The sequence below is a fragment of the Apaloderma vittatum genome, unplaced genomic scaffold (assembly GCF_000703405.1).
Source record: "Apaloderma vittatum isolate BGI_N311 unplaced genomic scaffold, ASM70340v1 scaffold5830, whole genome shotgun sequence".
Classification (NCBI taxonomy): domain Eukaryota; kingdom Metazoa; phylum Chordata; class Aves; order Trogoniformes; family Trogonidae; genus Apaloderma; species Apaloderma vittatum.
The window spans coordinates 58262-85336 of NW_009693903.1; the positions used below are offsets into that span (position 1 = coordinate 58262).

A 27075-nucleotide genomic window follows, 5' to 3' on the forward strand; every position below is an offset into this window, starting at 1 on the left:
ACGCCTGAATGCATTAGCATTGATTTATTTTTAATGCAACCAGCCACCTGTGATTTTTTTGAGTATTATTTCTATTTGTTCTCTTTGGCAGAGGCAATTACGACTTTGTCCTTAACGCCGAGACTGCAGCCTCGCTGGCTTGGGGCTGGTGGCAGCTCCGGGTACTTGTGTGTGTCGGTAACACGCTCTTCTGCCGCAGTGGAACTAAATATTTCCTTTATTCAGTGCTCCTATGTAGCTGCATGTTGTAGAGGGCCTAAAGAGAAGGGAAAAGCCTTTTTTTTCTTGTTTCTTTCTTTTTCATCCGGGCTTCAGCAGCCTTGGTGAGAAGCACCAGAGCCTGTTTGCTGCCTGCAAGCCTGGGCAAAGAGCAGAAAGTTTCAAGGTCACAGGTAAAGAAAACAGACCCGCAGGTCTCCCCTTTTCCGCGCGAAGGCTCCTTGCACATTTAATGAAATCACCTTGCACATTTAATGAAAGCACGGGCAGGAGCTCACTAAGCAAATGAACCCCTCCTTTAATTCCATTTGCTTACACTGCTTATTTTTCTCCTGCATAATTATTTTTAAAGGAAAATTTAATTTTGCTTAATGGGAACAAAGTTTAACACTCCATAAGCTTTGTCTTCTGCAGCCCGTCCATCTGCTAAGCTTTTCTTTTTTTTTTCTTTTTTAATTATTTTTAAACCAGCCCAGTAAATTGTGTGTGTTTAAGAGGCACTTCTCATTAAGATGAAATACTTTGATCTCGTAGGATCATCTGTTTTTAAAGAGGTAATGATATACTGCCTTTTTTTTTTTTTTTCCCTCTCAGGGTTCACCAAATCTCACCGAATACGTCCCCCTGCCCTGCCCAGCCCAGGCACACGCTCTGCTCTGAACTAGATTCAGCAACCGGAGCTGATGGGAAGGAAAAAGGGGTCAGGAGAAGAGCTGTGAGAGGGCACAGCAGGGGCCATTACGATGTAAGTGGCAAATCAGCTCAGGAAAGGGAAGCATTTAATTTATTTCTTTATTTAAGTACAGATGGCGTGGGGGGAAGAAAGGCTGCAAGAAGACCAAGAGGCATGGGTGTACTATATATAGATGTACAGCTGTTTCCTTCAGGTGTTATAACTCAAAAACGTAGGATGATTAATTTTGAAAGTTGAAATGTATAGCAGCCTCTGATTACATCTGAGTGTCTATAATTTAGCTACTTAGTAAAATTAACTTGACGTTTTTAGTGAGCTGCGAGGACAATAATGTGTGAAGAGACTGAAGAACAAGTTTGACGGCATGCTCTTCCCTTGCCTCCCCCCCTTTTTCAATTTGCAAAGTTTATTTTTAACTTTTCCAATTTTTCTGGCATCTTTCCTCTAATCCAGACAAATGAGTTTGCTTCCCCCTGCTGTCAGCTACAGACAACGGCGTTTCCTCATCGAGCTCTCCTTTCCCTTGATGGACTAGAGGTGCAAGTGCCACAAGGCCAGGTGGAGGTTGGTTGGGATCTCTGAGGCGTTTCTCAGACTGTGCCACCTCCAGGAAGGCTCTGGGGCCTCCCATTAAATCCATTTTCATGCTGCAGTGAACTTGCAAACAGCCGGTCGTACCAGGGAGCACGGAAACAGGCACATGGCTTTTGCAACAAAACAAAAAATCGCTTTAAATTACAGACTTGTTAGGGTTGAACTAAACTATTTTCCCAGTTTACTTTGTGCCGTGGAGAGCAGGTTGCAGGGAGTCAGCTCAAACCAAAGGCAAAACAGAAAAGGTAGCACCAGGGGAGCACAATTTGGTGTAGCTTATACTGGGGTTCTCTGGCTTTGCCAAAACATCATTATGGGATGTATCCATGTGCAAGAGAAAAGCTTACCATAAGATTATTTAAATTGAAGAAACAATTTTCAGTGTTTTCAGTAGAAAAACAGATTTCAAAACTGTTTGGTTGTGTCTCGCCTTTCCCCTCTGTGCAGATCTCGGGGCACACGCTAACAGTTTGCCAACAGCAAGATGCAGATTAGATATTAGGAAAAATTTCTTGTCTGGAAGCGTGGGGAGGCATCGGAACGGGCTGCCCAGGGAGGCGGTGGTGGAGTCGCCGTGCCTGGAAGTGGGCAAAAATAGTGGAGACGTGGTATTTCGGGACATGATCGCGTGGTCAGGGTGGTGTTGGGTAGACGGTTGGACTAGATGATATTCGAGGTCTTTTCCAACATTAATGATTCTGTTTTCCAGTTACAGCTTTCCGAGGGCAGCCTTCCCACACCCCGACTCGGCCAGGACGAGCGCTTCTGCCGCACCTTAGCAGCCAGCAAGGCCAGGGTTCCTCTTGGCTGAACTCCGGAAACGAACCATCTGAGGTGGCTTCTTTGCTCAGGAAGTGCTCAAAGGGTGACGTTTTAAACAAAACACAAACGCATTTGTGATTATTTTTCGGTTTAATTGTCTAAGGAACGTTTTGAGACCTAGCATCAGTCTAAGTTTCTAACAGGGCAGTAAGACAGCTCAGCATCAGGCAGCTTCCAGAAAAATCTTCCAGATACATTTAAAATGCTTTAAAACATTGAACGTTGCTCACATTGCTATGAAACAATGACAACTGCCAGAATTATTATTTTTTTTAACCTAGATTCTTTTAGCAGTAGAGAAACAGTTTGGAAGGTGGATCACATTCTTGACTGTTTCAGGACCTGTTTGACTAAAAGAAGAAACAGTTTTAAAACGTGACAAGTACAAATATAAAATTTCAAACAAGCCAACTTTAAAAAAACCTGGAATTTTTCTTCAATACTTCCAGTACCTTGCTTCTGTAATAAATATTAAAAACCATCTTCTACATTACAGAAAATGTTAAATAAGTTATTTACCATTTACCAAAAGATTTCTTTTTCTTTTTTTTTTGGTCAAAGGCTGTTTCCATTTAAAGAGCCAAAAAACCATTTTTACATCAATAAATGGTAAGGCATAAAGAAGCAATCACAGGACCAGTCTTCATCAGTGGGACTTTCTCTTTCACAGAATCCTTTTTTTGCTGGTATAGGAAGGCGACTTTTGATTCTCAGCTGCTGGGACCTGGTTAGAAAAGCAATAATTTTTATTATTATTATTTTACAGTACTTAAACTGCACATGATTTGTCCCTGCCCTGGGACCCTAATGCTGCAAAAGGATCAGCAAATAGGCGCTTCTGCGGTCAGCAGATCTGCACATTAAAGTGCCAAGACTTCTGTAAGCAGAAAGACTTTTCTATGTCATCATTTTCTAGCTCAGGTAGGGCTGAGACAACAGGGCAGGAGCACTGCGGATGCAGGTAGCGGAGAAGAGATTCAGGGAAAAGGTTAGAAGAAAACCCAAGGAGGGGCTAGGAAATGCAGTCCATGGCAGTGGCGTGGTGTGAGGCAAAGGACAGGATTTCGGAGTCAAGAAGTGTATTGCATCCTTCTGGGAGTAAAGGCTGAACCCTCAGGGAGAAAATCAAATCCGAGCAGTGATTACTTAAACACTCAAACTAATTTAATACGCTGCATTAGCAAATAGCTGCCTGCAAAAGCTTTGCCTGTTGGGTCTGTATTTTTTTTTTAAAAGCACCACCGGTTATTAATACGTACCCAAGCTTTAAATAAGGGTGCCTTTTGTGGACTTACTCAGTAGACAGGTTGTTGGACTGTGATCTGCTGAAAATAAACTACGGGGAGAAGACAGCAGACATGAATATTAATCTAGGCAAAGCATCAGAAAGGTTTAGCTGTTTATGTGGTCAGTCACAAAACTCTAATTCAAACATCAAACGTTGCAGAGTATTTATCACACTAAACTGCTGATCAGATAGAAACCGTAAAGCTCATCAGACTAATTCTGCAAAATGCTACTGAAATGGAAATGTGTATTTCTAATGAGTATATACCAGGGAACTAAAGGTAAGCAAAAATTGCACTTACTTCCAGGTTTCCCTTAGCCTTCTTCAAGACATCGTGTGTTAAGACCACTGGAAAGAAAAAGGAGATTAAAAAGAATACTGCGTGGTCCCCTGTATTCAGGTCTTACGACCAAATATTAAGTAAGGTAAGCACGGCTCTCTACACGATAGGGAGCAACCAGACAGTCACACGCAGCCCCCACCCCCACTTCAAACTTCTCAGCTGCCAAAATCCACAACTGCTGCTCCCTCCCGAGCCCCGTTAGGAAGCTGAGGCTGATGAGCAAACCTCCAGCTGCAGCGACCCCCGACGACCACGAGGCAGGTCCTGAGCAGTGCCACCACCAGAAAGCCGTTTCCTGTCCCCCCAGCCTATGATCCCATCTAGCACACAATCTGCTTTTCACTTCTAAACATTGGGACGTGGTTTTACAGATTTTCTACCACCCCAAGAACAGTACACGCGAAACCACATGCAGCTCGTGGCCACATTTAACAGCCCAGCTACCAACAGAGCCCTGCGACTGTCACCAAAGGGACACTTTCTGTTCCTTTTCAAGGGAGACGGGGCAAGATCTAACTCCAAATTTCATGTATTAGGTAGCCTGCTTGGGCTGGGGGGTGGAGTCAGCACGAGGAGGAGAAAAACTGTGCAGGGGCGAGGTTATGGGGGATGCCGGGCTCGGGAAGAGGACAGATGGCAAAAGAAGTCAGCAGCTCCTTGGGCAGTTCAAGGACAAAGCAACCTCTATATGCTTCGGGGAAATCACGTCAGCGCCCTGCTCTGAAGGGTTCTGAGCCTTCTCTATTCGTTCGCCTCTGTGGGGACAGCGCAAGACTGCGAGCGGCAGAGGGGACGCTTCCGAACAAAACTGATATTTAGAAACGTCAGGTTGAATATAGGATTCTCTAATCCGTGTCAGCTCCGTAGCTGCTGAAAAATACCTTTCGCAAGTACCAATTTAATATTCTGGTCTCAAAAATAAACAGTTTAGCCATAATAAATATTTTTCATTGCAATAATAAGAACCCAACAACTCCAAGGGTAGAGCTGTCATGAGATAATTATACCCTTGGCAGATTACTGCAATTTGGCACTGCATTGTTACATGTTCAGAGGTTTAGATGAGGTTTTATAAGCAATGAGTTCACTTGCCAGACAAAGCACAGAGAAGACTCTGAGCCACCAGGATGTTTCAGTCTCTGCCTCTAAATACATTTAGGAATGCTCAACTAAATAAAAGAGGGAACCTGAATATCCTCAGTGGAGTGGCCAGCTAGCGGGATGTTTGGAGAATGAGAACAGGCAAGGTCACCTACTGCAATGCCTTTGCTTTTTTACTAGCAAAAGGAGAAAGGAAGAAAACATCACAAACAAGCGTTAAGCATCCTAACAAAATCCAGCAGCTTCATACGATCCACCAGGTTTGTTGTCTGCTTGGTCAGGAATTTGTGTACAGATGCAATTTAGAAACATTTCTGAAATTGCTCTTTAAGGCGAAGGTAACTTGACATCCCTAATTCCCGTAATCAATGGAACTTAGAGAAATTCGTATCTCGGTCTCTCTGTGCAGCAAAGCGCTCTCTGCTCAAAGAGCTCTGCTAGTAAATTCATTTCACCTGGCAAACTAGATTTTTCTAAATCAAAGATATTAAATTCAGTGCATGAAGAGAATTTCGAGGCTGTGACAGCAACAGCGAAGCTGCTGCAAGGCGGGTGGTGCTGTGCATTAAGGAGATTTCAGAAAATGCAGGCTTCAGTCCGTTAGGACCTAGTTCAGATGAGGTTGAATGCTCTGAAAAGGAGTGAGCAAAACAAGGGAGAGGTGTATTGCTTTCTTTTTGAAAGGCGTGGAGATAATATTTTGGCCACAAGGGAAAAAAATCTCTGTGGATTTATACTCTGCCCAGCTCTGAAATTACCCAGAATGTTTGACACATCACTGGAAGCAGGAACTGACCAAACTAAACCAGTAAATCTACCCCAGAGATAGTATTTGGTCGGACCTAATATAATAGTTTTGATTTTTATCCAACAACCCCAAAATGAGCTATCTTAAAACCTGCACAAAATATAATTTGGGATTTAATATAAGTAACTTGTATATCATTTAACGCAACAGTTCTGAAAGGAACGACCAAAGACCAAACCATAAATGTCTAAAAAAAAAAATAAATCTGCAGGCAGAAGATACGTGTACCATAAGATACATGTACCATTACAGACTACTGAGCAAAACAACATTTATTCCTCTACACTGCATTTAAATGATCTGAGGAACTTAAAGCATTATGGCCATTTTCTTCACTTGGTTTGATGTGTAACATTTTACAGCCCAGATGAATTACTAGAAACACAAATGCCATTCCAGCATAGACTAACGGGTCATTTAAGGCAAGGTTAGATTTTTAAGAAGAAAACGAAAATCTCCTCCTGCAATACACATATTGCCATTGCCGGAAGGTAGAGAAGAGGTAGGCTCCAGTCAAATCTCTTCTGATCAGAGATTAAACTCTAAAGCAAAAGAGCTGGATCTCTGCAGACAGGGAACTGCCTTAACAGCTGTGGTACAGCCCCTGTCCTGCTCGTTCTTACGTTTCCAGATAATTTTCTAGATACGGCTGCTAAGGGTAAAACATCATTTCACAGCACACACAATTTTTTCTTTAAAAATTGACTCATTGTAAGCTTTTATTTCCCCTGTTCTGAGCCTTCCATTATCTTGCACTTCTCAACCTGGTATAGCGCTGCTGCTTTGGCTTTTCCCAGTATTCAGCTAAACAGACAAGCACCTCAGAAAATCTAAAAGCCCAATTCCACATTTATCAAAACTGAGGCAACATGACAATTTTGAGAAGGACAACGTCAGAAAGTTTGGCTGGGATGGTCTGCAGTAACATTCCCTCTGTCAGGAGCTGAAAACTTTGAGGAATGGCAGTAAATGAAAGGGAATAACTCAAGTAATTAGTGGCAATTAGTGGCAGCTGCATGGATTGACACATTACCAGAGGGTTGTGTGAAACCCTGAACTAATTCTCATGATATTCTACGCAGGCTTTTGTAGTTGGGCAACTTCCTTCCATTTGGATGAGGCTCCATTAGTTCTGCCCAGTCTGAACCTCACAAATGGGTTGTCCCCAACTGAGAGCGCAAAAGAAATCACAAGTTAAAGCAACTACAAAAAAAAGGGTGCCTATATTCATCTTGTTGTTTCTCCAGTGTTAGAGGTAGCCACAGATTACAAAAATAAAAACAAGAACCAGTAATAAAGCGTGCACTTACACTGCTCAATGATGACTTTCTCCATGATTTCCTTCAGCTGCTTTGTGGAGTGCAAGCGTTTCACCGTGCTATGTAACTTCTTCTCTTGTTCAGACAGTTTCTTACGTAATCTAAATATTTCTGCTTTCATACCTTCATCCTAAATTGAGAGAAGAAAATATTACGTTGAAGTATTATATAAAAGTACTTTGTACATTTTGAATTGCTAAATTCTTTTGTACAAGAGCCCTCAAGCTTTCTTATAGAGTATGAACAACTTAAAGGAGTGAAACATCACTGAGTGCCTGTCCTTCCGTGTTCCCATCCCCAGTGGCATGTTTCTATGGCATCTGCCAAGAGACAACTACAATTCTTCAGCTGTTTTTTGGTGCAGTTAATTTTCCTGCTAGTTTGAGAAAAGTCTTAACACCAGTGCCTATTTTTTTTTCTAAACTTTTATCCCTTTCTTCTCTCTCCCACCTCCTCAACTAGAAAATACAAGGAAGGCCAGTGCGATGCCAAGTGTCCTGTCTGTCAGGTTCAGATCTTCCATCTTCCTTCTCCTGTGTTAATAGTTGATGCTGCCTTTATCAAAGTGCTGAAAGGTGTACAAATGACCAGGACAGTTTTATTGCAAAATTATTTGACAGCATCATTCTTTAAGTTTCAGTTTTCACCACCAATTCCACTTACGTCATGCTTAGTATCTTTTAAAATAGGACAGTGAGTAGCCCTGACACAGTCTGCTGCTATGACTGATTCAGAGCCTCATGGAAACTTAAGCTTATACATTTTTCTTGTTGTTGTGCCACTTGTTAAACAACAGCATCTTCTGGAATTCACCCCTAGAATTTAGCTCTTCAGAAGAACCGATTACTCACAACTCCTGAGGGGCTGAAGAGAAGGCAGTGAATGCTGAGCAGCTTTTAGAATTGAGCTTCAAGAGATATTCTTTCACATACTGCATGAAGCAATCTAATGTCCTTAAGACCTCAGGATGTTTGATAACGAGCTCTAGAAAAGATTCTACTAGACTGTAATTAGGAGCAGTCCTGGGAACTCAGATCTCCTACACACTGGGGTCAGATTTGGAGAAGAGACTGATGCAGATCAGGAAGGCTTCGATCTCTGTGACAGCACGAGGCACACCACCCCCATGCTGGAATGCCCGTGTGTGGGCACGGTGTGTTCAGACCCTGCAATCCAGGCCAGCGTTTAGCTGTCTACGTAGAATACACACAGGAGGATAAAAATGGCAGACACACACTTGTCAAGACATCCCAAACAGAGACCTGAAGTATCAGTGAAATATTAGACAGTACAACTAGTTCTTACTGCTTTTGTGATTTTACACGTTTAGGGATACTAGAAAATAACAACAAAAATGTTATTAAAATTATATACAGAATGTTTCCTTTCCTAAAATTGTGTGTTTATTTTTCCCCAGTAACACCCTGCCTCCCTTAAGACAAACATACAAAAACCTCAGTGAAAACACTTTAGATTTATCTTAAAGCCAGGGTTTGAAACAGTTTCTTTACTGAGTGGTGGTGGTATGACAATCTAAATAATTAATTCCCCATTCAGTTTACTTCCATTCATTTGCATAGTGCAATCCTTTTTAGTTAAAATGTTATAAAACTCATCTTGGAGTTTTGTCACAGTTCTGAAAACACATCCTGTTTTACAGTTTACGCATCAAAAAAAAGGTAAAAGGAAAATGTAGCTCAGATCACATCAAAGTTGCTGAAGTTTCTGTTGTTAGCAATATATTCATAACCAAATTGAATTTACTTCTATAACAGGGAGTCCAAACCTTTTTCTTGTCGAAGCAGAACATTTGCCACCTGCTTAGGTTTCCTGAATCCAGGTAACATAGTTACAGAGTGCATCTTTAATAATACAAAGAGTTTTGTCAGTAAATTCGCAGTCACGCAGTACGATCGGGATGGAAAGCCAGCACACGGTCAGCCTCACCCTTCAGTGGGGAGAGCTAACTAAATCCACTGTTCAGAGAGTGGGCATCCTGGGTCCAAGGTTTTCCAAAAGATTTTCCCAAACGACGCATTCCTAACTGGTGCATCTTCCTCGACCCAACAAAAAAAACCCACCACAAAAAATCCAGAATGCAACCGAGCAGTACCTGAGCGCCGTGAGCAGCACCGTGTGCAGCTTTCAGCGGGAGGGAAACTCTCCAGAGAAGTTTCAGTAAACGTGAAGCCTCTTCTAAAATCTGCTGTACTCTGTGAGTATTTGTGGAAAAGCTGTGCAGAGATGCCTGGTCTGGTACCTATAGCAGAGGATTAGAGACACGTTCTATTTTCTGCTTAAAACGTGATGATAATGTGATCTCAACCGATGATTTAAATCAAGTTGGTATGTTTTTTCCAGTTCACATTTAAGACAACGTGCACAGCTAGCGTGTGCCACAGAAGGCAATTTGTTAGTTTACAAAGACTGCTAAATTATCCAAGAATTTCGGGAAGGGAGGGGGATTTATCTTAATCAATAACCACGATTAATACTAAATTATATTTACTAGATTTGCTATACCACATGGTACTAGTCGGCAATTCTCTTCTTTCTCCATTTGCATTTCGTGTTGTGTCATTTGAAAGTCAAATGATTACAGACATCAATTCAAGCAATATAGATGTTTCTTCCTTAGCAGGCCCTTTAAACTGTTCCATTTAGTGCTAAAATAACTATCAGGACATGCATTAAATGTTTTCCTCTGCTGACAAATGAGAAAACCAAATTGAAGGAATTGCATAAATGTAAAATAAAGGAGGGAAAGAATGCAAGGGGAGCAATGAATTACCAAAGCAGTGGTGCTACAGAAGGGGGAAGGGTAATGAAAGAAAAGCATTCACAGTCCCTGCCCCGTGCAGCATATCATTTGAATATTTATTTAGCATTGTTGTCTAACCAGAATCCTCCTGTCACATAAAATATCCCATTTGCTAAGTAGTCTGAAACTCCAGCGATGTAAAGCTTGATAGGAAACTGCAAATCGTGAAACTTACTGCTTTTATCTTTACACCAACAAAACAAGTTAAGAACTTAGAGAGATTACTTTCTCAGTCATTTTCAGTATCTTAACTAGGTCATTTGAAAATATATGATACTTCAGAGAGTCTAAAGTGCCATTCAGACATCATTTTACTGTGTGAGCACACATGTGATACCACAAAAAGAATTTCAGAATTGTTGAAGATAATTACTAATTATAACTAGAAAAGTAAGTAGCATGAATTCATCCAGTTAAGACCTTCTGGTTTCTGAGGAGCAGTAAGCATGCTTTTTACATTTACACTATCAAAAAATCATAGGGGTGAAAAGGACCTTCAATAGCCACTTAAGGGCAGAAAGCCTTACACGTAATTTTTCAAACATTCACATAATTTTTCTTAAAAGTGCCTCCAACAACAGTGTCTCTGAGCACCCTTCATTCCTATGTTTCATTATTTTTACCACTGGCATGTTCTAAATGCCTGATCCAAGCCTTTCCTGTTGCAATTTAAGTTTCTTGGTTCCTTATTAGCCACCACAGACACAGACAGATTGTTCCTTCCCTTTTGTTGAAGCTTGTAGGCAGACTTGTCTTATTCAATCCAGCCCAAATATGCTATCATGAACTTTATCCAGAAATTAACAATATTAAATAAGAAAAAATAAGCATAAGCAAACACTAGCTCTTCTCCTGATTCTAGAGGACAAGGTTTTATATTATTCAATCCAAGGAAAACATTTTAATGCTTTAAGAATTACTCTGTTTAAGACTACAGCACCATGACTCGATAGCGCTGTGTCATACGTGATGCACAAAGGCCGATACACTATATCGTAGAAGACGATATTTGATCATTAGTGAGATATTCAAGTTTCTAGACTAGCTACTGATACTGCTAAAATGTTCAACTGATACCAGGAAGACAAAAAATATTAAAAAGCTTCCCTAATATGAAACCTCCCTCATTAGCATACATCCCTCGTTAACGTACAGTTACCACCTGGTGTTACTAAAGGGCTGAATAGAGTAAGTGGGGAATTTTATCAGCTATCAGATCTTGTTTAACTGTCTCGTATGTCCTGGGTTTATCCCAAGCTTTCATTACATGAAAATCTCCTTAATTATTTTTATCCTTAGGTTACTAAGACATACCACTAATTTAAGCCCTTTCTAAAGCATTCTGGAGTTTTGTCTGGGAATATTTGTTGTTGTTGTTTGGCATTTTTAATCATTTTCAGTGTAACAATCACCGTTTCCCATCCTAAAAGCTAGGAGTTTCATCTCATTTCAAGTTGCAAGTAGAAGTGAGAGTGCCTATTTAAAGGGCCAGAACTAACTAATTTATCTGTAGCCTCATTGACCCAGAATCACAAATAGGTGCCCACATCTACATGAAACTTGGTCTGTGCTGGGGTGTCCTGACAGTTATTCAGTTAATGGTGCCTGCTGCACCATTAACCTCCTTCTTGGCTTTTGTAACCCACATTATTTGGCACCTCCAGGTAAAACTCCCCCCGCTTTAGCAGCTTTCCCTTTACCTTTATTCCAGCCTCCTGTGGTTTTGTCCCGGTGACTTCCCTTATAGAAATCTCCATTTGTGCTAAAACCTGCTGCCCTTCTGAAATCTGTTTCCGAAGAGCGTTATAATCCTCAATCAAGCCGAGAACGTGGCGCCCGTTTTTGTCCGCCCACATACGGTGGCCGGGCACAAGGCGAGGGGTACACGCCGTGCTGGAAGATGAAGTGCTGCTGCAGTGGGAAGTGCTGTCCACATCGTCTTTAGAGGCTGAGTGCGTACCTGGGACAGAAAAATAGTTTGGGTTGGTTTTGTTTTGGTTTCTTATTCTCACATGGAGAACTAATTGACACAACTTCTCTCAAACAGCGAGTCTGGGATATGGAAAACACACACGTTTAAGCACCTGTTTTGGCGAGTGAAATGCAACGTCCGTGCTTCTGCAGCTCGCAAATGTTTCTGCTGGCAGCAGGGCATCTGCAAAGATTTTCTATATATGAAAACAGGATAAGGAAGAGGATATCAGTAGAAGTTAGTATGCATTAAAAAAAAATTCCTAGCTCTACTTCTGTTCCCTTTTTTTGCTGAGGCTGCACTTGGAGTCAGGAAGCAAGGAAACCGCTAATTTTCTAGTACAATGCCACGTATCTTCTGGTATCTATCTACATTTAGCTTTTTAACATCTACTCAAAGTTCTAGATATCTCTCAAAATCAAGTTATAGTCAGAAAATCTAAAAGACATCCCAACGGAGATACTTTAATCAACAAATGTAAGCTTCTCATTAACTCCACAAAAAGCATGACACTCTCCACAGCTATACCATGCCAACGATCATGTTTATATTGCCCCCTTTAGATATTCCACATTCCCTGCACACCTGTAAGTAAAGGCATCTTTACTATTCCTAAATACCTGTAAGTAAAGAGAAAGTACATCTAAAAGAGATACCAGATTCAGCTGTTGACATTCCAAGGAGTCTTTCTTGCCCGTTTTCTTAAAGCGATAACCAGCTTCGCCAGCTCCTGTTTATTACCTGATGCGATCAAGTGCAATATCCAGGATTCTATCGAGAAACTAACCAGGAACAAATGCAATTTGGGGATGCTGGCGGTACAGGTTCCCCACCATAGCTGTTCCACACCTCCTTGATCATGACTGGCCCTAAGGAACCATGCCCAAAAGGAGCCCGTAACTGTAATTTAGTGCTGCAGTGTGAAGCGCACAGAGAATGGTAGCAACCTGTAAACGGTTTTTGCTACATTCAGCATCTTTCTTACTTGTACAGAGTAGTGTAGAGTTATGCTCATTAGGCATTTCATCTGAAGTGCGATTCTGATTGGAATTAAGGTGGTAAAAAACCCCTGTTGTGTCTCAAGAGCTCTCGCACTAATCCTCTGGTTGGTGCTGCTTGCTCTGTGTGGCGTGTAAGATTTAGGTAGACATGCTCAGGTGAAGTGTATGGACCCCAAAAGCCCCGTTATTATTGGTTCTCATAACATGATGTATACCTGTACAGGCAATCAGAGAGGTGGCTTTATGCTGAAAGGATGGAAAGCAGCGAGAAAGAACATTCTCGTGCCCTCTGTATCCCACGTGCATCTATATTGGGACAATAATCTAACCCCGAGCGTAAACACTGCATTTTCCCTGATGTGCTAAACCAGCACCACTTAACAGAGATTGAAATAAAGGTAAAATATACCTCAAGGGCAAAAAGGGCACAACTGATTTATACAAAGAACGTTCAGTGCACCTATTGATCATTTCTGAGTAATACACACTCACCCTTAGCGAACGCTACAGAGCTCTGCGTTAAAAAAAGAACCTCCAGGTAAGCAAAATTTATGGCAATTTAATGTAGGCATCCTTCCATCCCAGCGACTGCCTGCAACTGCTTTTTTGAACAAAAAGGGAGTGACAGGTGGAGGCTCTAAGGCAGAGCAGCGGGCGTTTCACCTCCCTGAGCACCCCGAGCTCTAACAGGAAAGGGACGCGAAAGGCTGACGGGCAGCTCCCGAACGCGCAGCGGCTGTTGCAAAAGGCTTTAAGAGCATCTTTAAAGAACAAGGCGCAGGTTCTACAGAGTAACAAAAGCTTGTGTGGCACCGTACCGCTCGTTCCTGCAGAGTGCTGAGGTTCTTGTTTGAAAAGATAGTTGATATTTCCAGCTGATAGTGATCCCACTTCCTCTGCCTTTCGTCCTGCAAGTTGTTCCTCTAATTTTTCATGCAAAGACTTGCTTGTCTCTATGCTTCGTTCAAGCTGCACTCGCAAGCTCTGTATTTCAGTCAATAGTTCACGTAAGTCAAGCGGATTATTCTGATCTTTTCGGAATTCTTCTGATGCATCACATCTGGGATCTGAGGCAGTTTCAGAAGAAACACTTAACATCTCAAACAATTAAAATAGTATTAGCCATTATCGGAATGCTGAGCAAGTAAATTATAGCCAGTGTTATCCTCACTATTAAGAAGTAACTACAAACAGCATTAAGATAATGGTTTGACAAAAAAGCATGTCTTAATTGTTTCTACCCTCAAAAGATCTGAAGAGCTGAAAATTATTTTTCACTTTGTCCATAAAAACTAATAAGTCTCATGTCAAAAGCAAAAAAAAAAATAAAAAGAGAATGAAGAGGATTTACAAAATTTCAAGTGCATTAATGTACAGCTAGGGGAAGGAAAAAGGAATGGGTAATCTTGGAGTGTGGAGGAGGGATGGAGTAGAATGGGGAAACTAATTTTTTATGCAGAAGGTAAAAGAAAATACTGACCACCTGGCAACTAGAGAAATGAATCAGAACCTGAAAAAAGCAAGGGCTTTTGTCTTTTCATAGGAGGAGGTCAGTACACACACAATTCACACGTTCTTTCACGCTGAAATCAAACTGTTCCCCAGACAGTGGGAAGGGGCTCAACTGCAGCAGGAGGGTGCTGCTACTCTCTAATTACATTACCAGTTCTGCAAGGAGGTTTAACTTCCATCCTTGAGCCAACTTTGGGCTTAAAGCCTTATGCCAACAGTGTTCCTCCCGCTGCAGCTAGGCATGAAATACAGTGATGGCAGGGAACACTACTTAAAGCAGCAAGAGGAAAAAAAAATAAATCAACTTTTACAAGAACTTTAAATCATAAATTTGCTGGATCCTGAAAGAGGTCTGCAGCACTGAACAGCCTGCTGCTTTTTTACCCGACCAGACCAACTGCTGCGTGGTGACACAGCTTCCTTAAAAGGGGCAGGAAGAATTCACGTAGGTCTCATTCCTACCCCTCACCTTTAGTGACAGAAAAGGAGACAGGAAATTATTAAACATCTCCTTCAGAAAGCAGTGCCAGCACCTGCCCCCGGCCTGAGGAAGGGGACACTACCCTCAAATTCAGACAAGAGAAAGTACAGGCTACCTGAGGAAGCACTACCTGTGAGGACGCAGCAGCAGCTATTCAGGTGACAAGTAACTACCTATGGTCCCCATGAAGCTTATCCAGCCTGAGCCACTGCGTCTTCAGTATTTGGTTTTAGCTTCGCTAAAAAGATAAAGGAAACTCGGGTGTGCCCAGTCAGAACATATCACGCATCTCAACCTCACAGCTACAGCGCTAAGTAAAAAGCAGCATTTTATCATCAAGTTGTCAGTTCTCCTTCGCGCAGCAGACACAAGCAGAAAAGAAAAAACGGTGACCTCGCCCTCCAGTCCTTTGACATATTCAGAGAGGAAAGGGTTGCAAGGGCTGAGGGTATAGAAAGAGTTGTGCATCTGTACCTGTCCTCTTCCTTCTTGCTTCTTCCAACTTTTCATAAACCTTGATCTCGGTTCGGAGCGACTGCAGTAACTTCTCATTCTCAGAGAGCTGATGTTGCTTTACATTAATTTCTGTTTGCAACCTGTTAAGCCCCAAGAAACGGGTAAGTTACAAGTTAAATTCTTACACTTCGTGTCGAAATTTAAAATCCATTCCCCTTGCCTCTACAATTCTTCCCTTGCCTTTTGAACCTATCTATGCATCTCATTAATGTTAATGGCTATGTGCTTGTCGCATTGAGAATTTTATTCTCTAAATTAACGTCAAAAGGTGGACAGAATCAATACCTGTTTAATTCATTACGACTGCTGTAAATTTGACATGTCAAATATCTGGTTTCATCTTCCTTTCGGCCAATTTGTTTTTGCAACCTGTCATTTTCTCTCTTGATGCATTCATAATCTTCATGAAGATGCTCAATGATTGCGTTCTTTTTAGAGAGAGATTCTCTTAACTTTTCGTTTTCCTTTTGTTTATCTGAAACAAGAAGAAATGCAAGGTACTTGCAATGCCCACAACCCACTAAAGCTATGATTTTTTAACAAAATTAGCTTTTTCCAGAGACTGTCAGAAAGTAAAAGCTGCTCTTGTGAGCTTTAGGATTTCAGTAATCCAATTTTTTAATGACTTTTCCAAATGCAGTTTCTGTAACAGGCAACATTGAGCAGGACTCAATAAAAAAACATCGTAGAGTCTTACATACCCCCAACATCTCTTGGATTTTGGTCAGAAGGATGCTATTCACCAACTAGTGGCTGCAGGATCCCAAAGCAGGCAATGAACTTTTAGGCAAACGGTCTGAAAATATGGAGACTTATAACCTAAATGTGTCTTAATCTGTTTTTATGAACCCAGCTGGTGAACTGGTTTTCTTGGGGGATATGAAGAGGGAAGACTTTAATATCCTCTCTCTACAGTTGTGAAAATCAGGAAGGTTTAAAATTCATCTTCGAGAGGATAAATATTTTCAAATGGATTCCCTCTGCTCTGTTCTCTTCTGAAGTTTCCAAAAAACATGACTTAACCTGTCCAGTCAAGCATCTGTGGCAGACTTCAGAACCTAAAGGTAATTAGTTTACTTCCCTTTGCACCTCGTCTGTACTCAATGGTTTCATTTTCAGCAATAAAGTCATTCTATGGCTTTTTTTGCCTTTTTATTTTTTTCTTCCAAGAGGAATTCAAACTGGAAGCATGGGGAAAAAGAACAAAAATGGTAATAAAAGGCACAGGGGGAAGAGGAACAGAATGTATGAAAAGAATCGAAATGGAATGGAGAAAGGAGCGCGAATATCAAATGAAAAATGCTACAAATAAACAGAAAGAAGCAGCATTACTGCTACTGCTTTACCTCTGTTAGCCCCAGTCTGAATGCTTTTGGGGGAATTTCCACGGTGGGAAAAATGGTTAAGACAGTTTAATGAATGGACTGTTAATATTTTATTGGTTTCAGATCTGGAAGGAGTTGCAAACTACTGTAAAGCACAGTTTTATGTTTTTTACCTCTGGATCCTTTTGCTAGCATGGCATTCAGAACTTGATTTTGCTTCCTGAGGAAATGTATTTCAGAAGTCAGGGAATTATGCTGCTCTGTGCCATGGATAAAAATGTTTGCAGGACCTATAAATATATACATAAAAGATGATTTATGAGTCATCTCTAGGTCATTAAAGATTAAACTTTTCAGACAAGAACAATTTAAAAAATTGCAGAAAAAAACATGTTATGAAAGCTATTTCTTCCCTGTATATTTTGAAGGTTATCCCTACAGACTAAAAGGCAGCTGAGGTCAATGCCAAGTAATCCAAAGCCCTGAATCACAAGTACCTCTCACTGCTGGGCAACCATTACCAAAATTGCAAAATTATCCCTGGCAGTCTTTACCTATCAGCTAATATCCCAAGAGGAGAAAATGCAGTGGTGTTTGGAGACATTGCTATGCTTTGAAAATAATGCAAACTGTAGCAAAGTTGACCAGATATTTCAGTCTTGCTCTGTTCATACTCTTGTACATAATGACATCCGTGCAGAAGAGCACCTGATTCTACCACCTAGTGCACGGCGGTTAATGCAGAAGAAAATGCAATTAGTGTGGCAAGAGACTCGTTACCGTGCCAGAGCCACTGTCTTTGCATCTGGTTACAAACTGAGAACCCACTTACGATCACAAGGATGAAGATCCTTCCCTCTTAAGTTTGGGTATCTAAAATTTAGATAACTGAGCCGGTGTGATGAACCACCAATAGCCATCGGCGACTCATCCAAAATACCCTCCACGCACCTCTCCGCAGGTGAGAGGCCCTGTCCAAAGAGACGTACGTCTCTCCAGTGCCTCCGTGAGAAGTTTTGGGTGACCAGCACAGATCTAGACACTTGATTTTTAGAAACTTAAGGGTGATGAATCCTACTGATCTTATTGTGCTGGTCTTAAATCACGTAACCAGTCAGATTCCAGCCTGGGTAATCCTTACCACGTACTGTACTTATGCAACTCAGCCCCCAGCGAAGTGTAGGTTACAGCACAGTCTGTAAGTGTCACACTCGACTCGCAAGGTGGCTGCCTCTGAATGCAAGTCAAGTAATTGTTATTGCCTGCTTATAGGCAGTAAAACACTTCAAGAACCACTGGAATTAACATGACTATTAAAAGTACTTTTCAGCTGATCGGTTATCCCAGTATCTGCTACGCTCTAAAGCTCAACATAACTACATGAGTGTCAACTATTTTGTTAATAGAGAAACAACCAGCTGGCAAAAAAATTAGCTGAATGTATGAGGAGGATGCCTTTCAGCTCTGGCAGTTCAATTCAATTTGATGTGCTGCACTTCCTCTGAGTAATCTCATTTTATTGTAATCCCAGTTGAAGGTTAGTTACTACCTAACTGGGATGTAGTGTGCCATGATATGCACCTCTTGTCGCTACTGAAAGACTCAAAAGCTCTAGAAGCCTGGCACTAATGGCATTTTACTATCTATATGTTAAAGAGTTGAAGTAGCTATGTGAACTCAAAAGCCTTTTCCCTTTCAGACTTTAACAAAGCAATTCAACTTCAAGTGGCAAGGCTTGATGGTCTCATCTTGATTCTAATTTAATTTATTGCCCATCACCTGGCTTTATCCTATTTGAAAAGTTATGCTATCACAGTTCCACTGAAAGGCTTTAGAATATAACTATTAGTTATCTTACATAATAAGGGCTAATGCAGAGCCAGTGGTAATAATGCCACAATCCTGCAATTTGACCCACTACTGAGACGACTGCTTCTGTGCAGAGCCCTGCTGACATCAATTATGCTCTCCACAGACGCAGAGGTCCATCTAGCCAGAGTAAAGTGGAGCATCGGGGCCTACAATTGCAATACACTTGAGTTTTCATTATGTTTTGTGCTGAAAAGGGGAGTGCGAAGGAAGCGTATCTTGGAGGCTTCAAAGGAAGCGCAGACTGAAAGACAGGCGCTACTGAAATTCGCAGCAAAAAGGGAGGAAACATTCATTCCCAGGTAAAGCAAAATAAAGGCATACTAAAGCTGAGGAGAAGTCTGAGTAGATGCATTAGCTACTTCTGGATTTAAAAAAAGCAAACAAAAAACCCTTTTGAATGTTAACTGCTGTTAGTAACATTCAAACCTAGGAAACTCAAAATTAAACCTTGATTTTATTTTGAAGCCTAACATTTGACATGTTTGAAGCCATTATTTTAGTTTTACTTGCACTACAAACCTCAGCTCTGCAGTAATGATGTAGTCATTACTAGCACTTGAGTCATTTATAGAATACTAGAAGCCCAGAGGCATTTAAATACTTAGAGAATCTAAATATTAAAAACAGCATGGCAAAAATAGTGGGCAGATGTGTGTATATGCATCCATTCAACAATCACCTGACAAGAATAACTCTGCATTAACTTTGGTTGAACAAACAACTCAGTAACCCATGAATCTGAGAGGCTCTCATCAACAACTTAGTACGTTACAACTTGGCTTTGATTTTTAGAGGAAAACAAACTAAGGAGAGTAAGTTAAAAGTGAAAAGAGTCTTGAATTATTATGTCCCAAAGCTAAATTCTGCTTCATCTTCATCTAGGAACTTGTTTTTACACTTAAAGTCAAAAAAAGCCCATTCTGTTAGGGAAAGAAGGAACATCGTTACTAGAAGACAGAATATACATAACTGATAACATGAAAAAGATCTTCCATGCTGAGAGAAACAGGAAGCCCTGAAAGAAAACACACAAACAAAAAGCTGATCTAACAGGTAGTTGCAGTTTTCCTTTCTTTTCCAAACTTCTCCTGCACGCATTGGTGGTTGCACTAAGGCAACAGGACGACGGATGGAAGGCCTAAGACAGTTTATAAAGAAAATATACTTCCACTGCATTAATGGATGCCCTTGCCAGAATCTTTATGAAGCTGTAAAGGAGTTGGAAGTGTTTCAGGGTGGTTATTTCATGAGAACACTATGCCTTTCCAGCAGTGTAAATACTTCATGAATGAAATGGATGTTTTTTATACACCTTTCCATCACTGTAAATTATTCCTGAAAGCAAACTGCCATTTGCAGGTAGTCTCCATTTAAACAACTGCAGAAATGGATCATGGGGATGATGTAAAACATAATGAATCTAATGTCAATATTAGCCAAACCGAGGAAAAGGAAAGCATGTATGTATTTATTGCCTGCTTCCAGGCTGAGTAACATTGCATATTAATCAATTGTCCTACAGGGGAAATGTGAGAAGGAGAGCAAGAACAGAGTAAAGTGTAGACGGTGTGCTTGAGAAGGTGCTCCAAAAGCATCCTTAGAGAAAGCCTGGCTGCCTGCTCGTGAAGAGTTTTAAACACACCAGGGAGCTTGTCTTTCAAAGATGCTGAACACTACCAACAGAGAGCAGTGACTCTGATTTGCATATCTATTTTTAGTATTTTTCATCCACTGCTTTATATTAGGGTTTGGAATGAAAACCAACTCCATGTTAAAATTTCCATCAGTTTCTGTCAGGTATTTCTCATTAAAAACTCGGGATGTCATTTTGTATAGAACACATTTATCACACCAATCAATTCAAGTGACAAGCTGAACACCATGGCCGAGGCTCTGCCTTACAGGTATTTTGTCCCTGTCTGTAAACACAAGCTGCTTTAAAACAGCCCGAAAATTCCAGAGAAGGCACCTCCAGCATACACAGGTATACACAAAGTAGGCACAAGAAAGCCAATTCCACAAAATTCCTACTGTGATCAATAGCAGCAAAGCAATTTAGAGCAAAGCACCACCTCCTATATTCACACCAGGCCCAAGCTCCACTGAAATGATGTTTATATAATGAGCTTCCTTTCCTGCAGCTGTCCCTGGCAGGACATGGCAGAGAATTAAAAGAGATTAACATCCTAAAATCTAAGAACATTAAGCAATAATTAAGCACAAAAGAAAAAAAAATCAAACAAAAAAACCTCCCAAAAAAGCAGACTGGCTGCTGACAACAGAACCATGTATGAAATTCAACCACAGCATCATCAAATGTCATAAAACTACCTGTTAGTCTGTTAGCAAGATGTGCAACTGCAGGTTTGAGGCTGGGCAGTGGCCCTGTATCCCACAGAAGATGTGAGCACGGGCACTGGGTGCACTTCAAGCAAGGGACTCAAGGCAGAGGCACATCAGCTCTGCCTTTGTGCCACCCTAGAGGCCGCGTGGAAAAGCTGTGTCTGCTGCTGGAGCTCACGATGCAGCAGCACTCAGAGCAAGGCACATCATTTTCTCACTGAAAAGAGGTGGGATTAAAAAAAAAAAAAAAACCCACACAGAAGATTTCCAGCAGCATTTGATCCCTCAGGCTTTAAGCAGGAAAGGTGGAATTAATTTGTCATGAAATAAATTCTTACCTTGATCTACTTCCTTGTCTGCTACTTGTCTCTCAAGCTGCTTCCTCAGCCTCTCATTAGTTTTTATGGAGTGTTCTAAGCGTTGTCTGAGGATTCTAATTTCTTGCAGATGCTCCATTAATAACTCTAAATAAACCAAGAGACCACTTCTTATTTAGAGTCAATGATCGTATTCCTTCACACTATGTACTCCTGTCAAATCTAATGTGTGCTACTATTAAAAAACGATACAGAGCTGCTCAGAATGGCAGGCATTAAATATCCGACTCCACGACGGTCTTTTTCCAGACAGTGCCCCAACCGCGCATTTAGTCAAAACTCCTGCTCTACATTTTAAATTAAACAACGGTCCGGTTTTAAGGCTCTTTAAATTTCTTCTTCCGACAAGCCTGCAGTAGATAGCAATTTTATCTAGCTAAAACATTCCCCGTATTGGGAAATGAACCCAAAGTTCTGCAATGCAGCTTCACATTCAGGCTTGACGCACCAACAGTCTACATTTTTCCTTGTAACAATAGGAAGCTTACCAGAGCAACTCAGATATAAATTTGACTTTGACTTACACAATGCGTACCATAATAAATAAATCTGTTCTATCAAGTTTCATTACTGTACCTTTTCCTCCTGGCTTTGCCGTTCTACATTTTTTCTTCCACTGGCTGTAAGTTTCAGCTTTACTCAGGAACTTATCGGTTCTAACTGTCACTATCTCATTTGTCAGTTTATCCATGTCATATACTCTTGGTTTACTCTGTAATATTTTTCTCCAGAACAGTATGTGCTATCTCAGCTATTAAATTTTCATCGCTGCCTGTAACAAACTACTGCAAATGCTCACTTGTGCTTAGTGAAACTATCCAGGTCAAACATGACACCACTTATTAATTATGCAGCACTTACAATTCTCAAGGAAACACAACACTGGCTTTTATAAAATTAGAAAAATCTCTCTTTTTCAATGTAATAATCTCTTGACAATTGTCTATTTTCTGCTTATAACTTGTCTATTTAAAGACCGTCTGGAGTACTGTAAAAGATGATAGTCTAAAACAACAAAGACACAAAATATCATAGTTAATTTTGTTTCAAACAGGAGGTAGTTCAAATCGTTGTCATCTCTGTATGCCTTATTACCGAAATTGCAATGATTATGCAAGATACTGGAAAGTTGAAGCAGACAAACATTCTTCATTATTTCTTAATTAGTTCCCTTGTGTCTTATTTATCGCATTTTCCCAGTATCTAGCGAATCTTCAGTGGGGAAAAATAATTACCTGGGGGAAACTTGTTTGGCAGAAGCGTCAGTGTGCCAGGCTGTCCTTCTAGGTCATGTCTGCGCTCGGGTGATCCAAGAGACGACTTTTCTGACAAATCCAAGTCAGACAAGCTATGAAGAGCAGATGGTACAGGTGATTCATCCTTCAGTTGCTGGTACATCGTGGCATTCTTCTCGTTATCCCTTTTGTGCCAAACAAAACATTTAAAAATACAACAATCATTTTATCACTTTGGAAGCACGAACAGAGAACATGACGTCAAATTTACAGGACACAGGTAAAACAAGTGAATTTATGGCAAGCGACAAACCACTAGGCATGAACGGTCTTGTACCAAAACTGAAATTCAGACCTCCGTGAGGTCAGCAGGGATCATCAGCAACCTCCAGCCTAACACTCACGCTCCAGCACCAGGCAGTCACCTTCGTGTTAAGAGCACCTCGAGCTGCCTCCAACAGACACCTCAGGATTCCCAGAGCACAGAAGAATCCCAGGCTGGCAGAAAACCACCCTATGCAGCAGAACACCACCTGCTCTCTTCCTCTTCAGCATGAGGGGTGTTCGGAGAATGAACTTCACCAGCTCTGCCCTTCAGCGCTGCAGAGCCAGCCCCCGAGGTCAGGGAATTGGGGAGGCTGAGCGCCCCTCTGGGCAGCTGCGATTAGGATTTAATGTGAACATGCACAACAGGGGATCACGGCTCATGTTTTCATGGAATCCTAGAATGGCCTAGGCTGGAAGGGACCTTAGAGATCATCTAGTCCAACCTCCCTGTCCTGGGCAGGGACACCTCTCAACTAGATCAGGCCGAACAGGGATCGAACCCGTTTGTTCATGAAGGGAACAATCTCGGTAGCGAGACACTTCCTCTTGGTATCAGTGGTTTGAAGAAGACGAGTCGGGGGGGAAAAAGCCTTAGGTTGTTTTTTATGGCTATTGTATTAACAAATGGACATTAATGTCACAGGAAACATAAGCATAGCCCTCTCAAAACCCAAACCGGTGCCCTTACCTTTGAGCTAATTCATAAAGTAGAGTAACTTCTCCACCGATTGACTGTCCTGCAAAGTAGAAAAATCTGATTAAAACCAGATATTGAGAACTACATTTTTTTCCCCCTCCAGCTTAAACTATTGAAATATAGAATAGTAAATTAATGAGAAATTAGGAAAGTCAACAGATTTTAAACACAATGTGCATTAGTGTCAATTGCTGTACATGATCAAAACTGTTTATAGCCCAGCAACAAAGCAAGAGCTTTCTCCAGAGTTCAAAAAAAAATAATTACTAGTTACCACAGGTGCCAGATTTTAAAGCCTTGGTGGTTTAGTTAGTATATGGACGTAAAATACCACGCTATACAGCAAAAAGGATGAGGAGTACATGCCGTTACTTCAACAAAAATTACAGAAAAACAATTCCATCACATTTGGATTTTGTCCACACTGAGTTAAGCTAACTGGTTATCCCTAGCAAAGGGGTAGGCACAGGATTTTGTCTGTAATATTCTCAGCGGTACAGTGTGTGGGCACAAGCACAACTCAGTACAAGCAACCTGGCCACCAACATGAATAAGGGAATAAGAGTTTTGTGGAGTCACCTTGGCTCTCCATAATTTAAAATTTTTGTGCAATTAAGCAAAAGTGGCAGGCAAGTGTTGCACAGCTGAAATTTCAGGGGAATGAACTGAAGGTCAGGATGGAAATGCAGAGACAGACGGTTGTTTATGCTTCTTCTTTACAGTCAATTCTTAGTACGCTGGATGTTCTTTATAACCCTACAAACATCATTTCATTTTAATGTGTGATTCAATGCAACACCATTGTGTTAGATATATTGAATTGTCTCGGTTGTCAGTGACTTTTCACAGCATATAGGATACCATCTGTTGGTTTAAAGGCATTTAATGTTTATTCACTGCACAGTCTTCTCATTTGTAATGCAAGGAATCTCTGTAGCCACTGAAATCATTGAACACAGTCAATCTTTTATTACACTGCTGTGATACAGTAGCTGTAATACCTTTTTCTCATATACAATTTCTTTATATGAGCAATCGAAACTGCAGCGCGCTGCCACTGTCTGTAATGAAAGGCACAACCCAGAGCGGCGTACGGCTGGGCCCTGCGTGTTTCTGAACAAAGGGATCTTCTAGAGTCAATTTGGGGAAGCCATGGGGGTCAGGGGCCCTGTTTCAGGCCACCTCAAGTGTTTTGCCAAAGATGCCGTTTTGCAGCTGAATTCTCCATAAGTTGTTTGGGACAGGAAGAAAAAACTCTTGACGATAAGAAAAGGTCCGTCTTGCTGACTTTCACTCATGTCAGCATCCCTTCTCCTTGTCACTGTTTTTCTCCAAATTAGGGACTGCAGGCAATATACACAATACACTCTTCCTGCAGGTGACAAATGTCGATTTTGATGCTCACTTTACAAAACGTGGTTGCGTTTCAGCTCTCCAATACGAAATACAGCGTGCTTCGCTTAACCAGCTAGACTGTCTGGCAGCAAGTCTCTCAGGAAAATCATTAGAAACGTTAGGGGATAATACATTTCCCACTTTTTAAGACGTTTAATGCTTTGCCTTTCCAACTTAATGCTTTGCCAAGCAATAGGTGGGTTCATGGGATTAACAGCCAAAAGACTAAAGCACACTTACCGTACAGGAATTTTCTTTCTAGCTTCTCAAACAACAGCAAACTTTGATTCAGTTGTTCACGGAAGCCTTCAGCAACATAATAATCCACATCACTGGCTTGAAGCAGTTCCTCAAAAGCTTTAATAAGGCTCGTCAGATGTTGATGGTAACCAACACAACCGCTGCAGATCTCTTTAATTTGTTGGCTTTGAAAGGAAAGCTCTCGAGCTTGTGAATGAACTAATGAATCATATCTGGGAAAATGAAATTATCTTTAAAGTAATTTTCCGACCATAAATAACACTTTAATATAAATAAAAATTGAATTAAACTTACATTCCTAGGCTATAATTTTATGTGACTCAATTTTCTTTTAAAATGCTTTTACGGCCACAATGAGAAATGTATTGTGTCTAACTGTTGAGTTTTGTGTTTATGGGCATAACTTGTGGGTTATTATCCTTCACTTAACTGCTTCACTTGTAAGCTGTACAGAAGCTAAAGTGGTGACTTGTTTGTCTGCTTGGCAGTAACTCGGATGGCATGCAAAGGTGCCAAATTAAAGCAAATAAGAGTCAATATATGAAAAGAATTTTTAAGAATATCCGTATGTTTCCTGACGGGGTGTTTCTTTCGTCAATTTGTTGGTGTTTTTGTAATTCACCATGAAAGAACAGATAGAGCCATTCCTTCTTCTGAATTTCCAGCAAGGAGCACAATATTGGGCTTTGTGAGCCCAGCCTGAAAATCCTGCAGGTCTCTGTATGTTTATTACCAAAGACGAGACTATGACAACCACCGTCATGTGCAAATTCTTGTACTCCACAAGCCAGGATATAAATTTCCGCTCACATCAACCAAATTTATTCTGCACTTGCAAACAGAGATGTCCCCTTTGTAGCAGCACTGTCTGTATCACAGACAGACTTCTTTCTACAGAATCACACATTAGTGAACAGAAAAAGCAAGAGGATCTGAACAGATGCAGGGAATCCAACCAAATATGGGGCATAAACAAAAAACTACGCTGGTGTGTGTTATAGAAATTTTAGTGTCATTTGTGTAGGAAGAGATGCATAACTCATGTCGGGGTCTGCCACTTCTGACTTGGACAGTTGCCCTAGACAGTGGCCATAAAAACTTTACGGCGATCCATATCCATTCCTTAATTTACAGTTAGATCTTCCTTTGTAAAATGGATGAGGTGTATTTTCAAAGGGGTGTAAATTTATATGTACTTTGTAGCACAATTGTATTTTATGACAGCAATACTAAGCGATATACAATAGTCCATGTCAGTGGTTCCTCATTTTCTCTAAATATCTCTCCTCAAGCATGACAAATAAAAGCAAATACCTTTCTTTGTTATACTTCTGGCCATTGTATGGGCCCTCAGGACAATAACAATATTAAAGGGGGCAAAAAAAAAAAAAAGGATGGGTGGGGAGTTAAAAAAGGTTTGGTCTTATGGGATCCCCTTCTATGTCTGTGATTTGTACATATGTTAGACAAAATGCTGCCCTCAGTCTAAAGCTTTCCAGCCTCCATAAATTATCTTCCAGCTTATCAGCTTATGCTATAAAATTTCATTCATTAATTTCCAGATATATCTACTTCCACATCCTTCAAAGGAAGGCATTCCAGCACTCATCTGCAAAATAAATTATAACTAGAGCATAAACTTCTTATTTTATACACAAAGTCTTGTCACACAACCAGAAGGACCATGGAAATGTTCCCAGCTTAAATGGAATGTCTCGCTTTCTTACACGAGACCCCTGAAAAAACCTGAGA

The 27075-nt window shown here is 40.9% G+C and overlaps 1 protein-coding gene across 1 annotated transcript in view; it reads right to left on the minus strand.

Annotated features, from left to right (window-relative positions):
• Positions 1-2993: 2993 nt before the first annotated feature.
• Positions 2994-27075, minus strand: part of CDK5RAP2 (CDK5 regulatory subunit associated protein 2) — a 73253-nt gene continuing 49171 nt past the window's right edge. The window contains 14 exon segments of the mRNA XM_009865395.1: positions 2994-3053; positions 3919-3965; positions 7180-7318; positions 9302-9448; positions 11710-11969; positions 12094-12177; positions 13801-14049; positions 15450-15571; positions 15777-15966; positions 16990-17106; positions 21370-21495; positions 22644-22828; positions 23659-23707; positions 25303-25535. Of these exon segments, the coding sequence (XP_009863697.1) occupies positions 2994-3053; positions 3919-3965; positions 7180-7318; positions 9302-9448; positions 11710-11969; positions 12094-12177; positions 13801-14049; positions 15450-15571; positions 15777-15966; positions 16990-17106; positions 21370-21495; positions 22644-22828; positions 23659-23707; positions 25303-25535 (2008 nt within the window).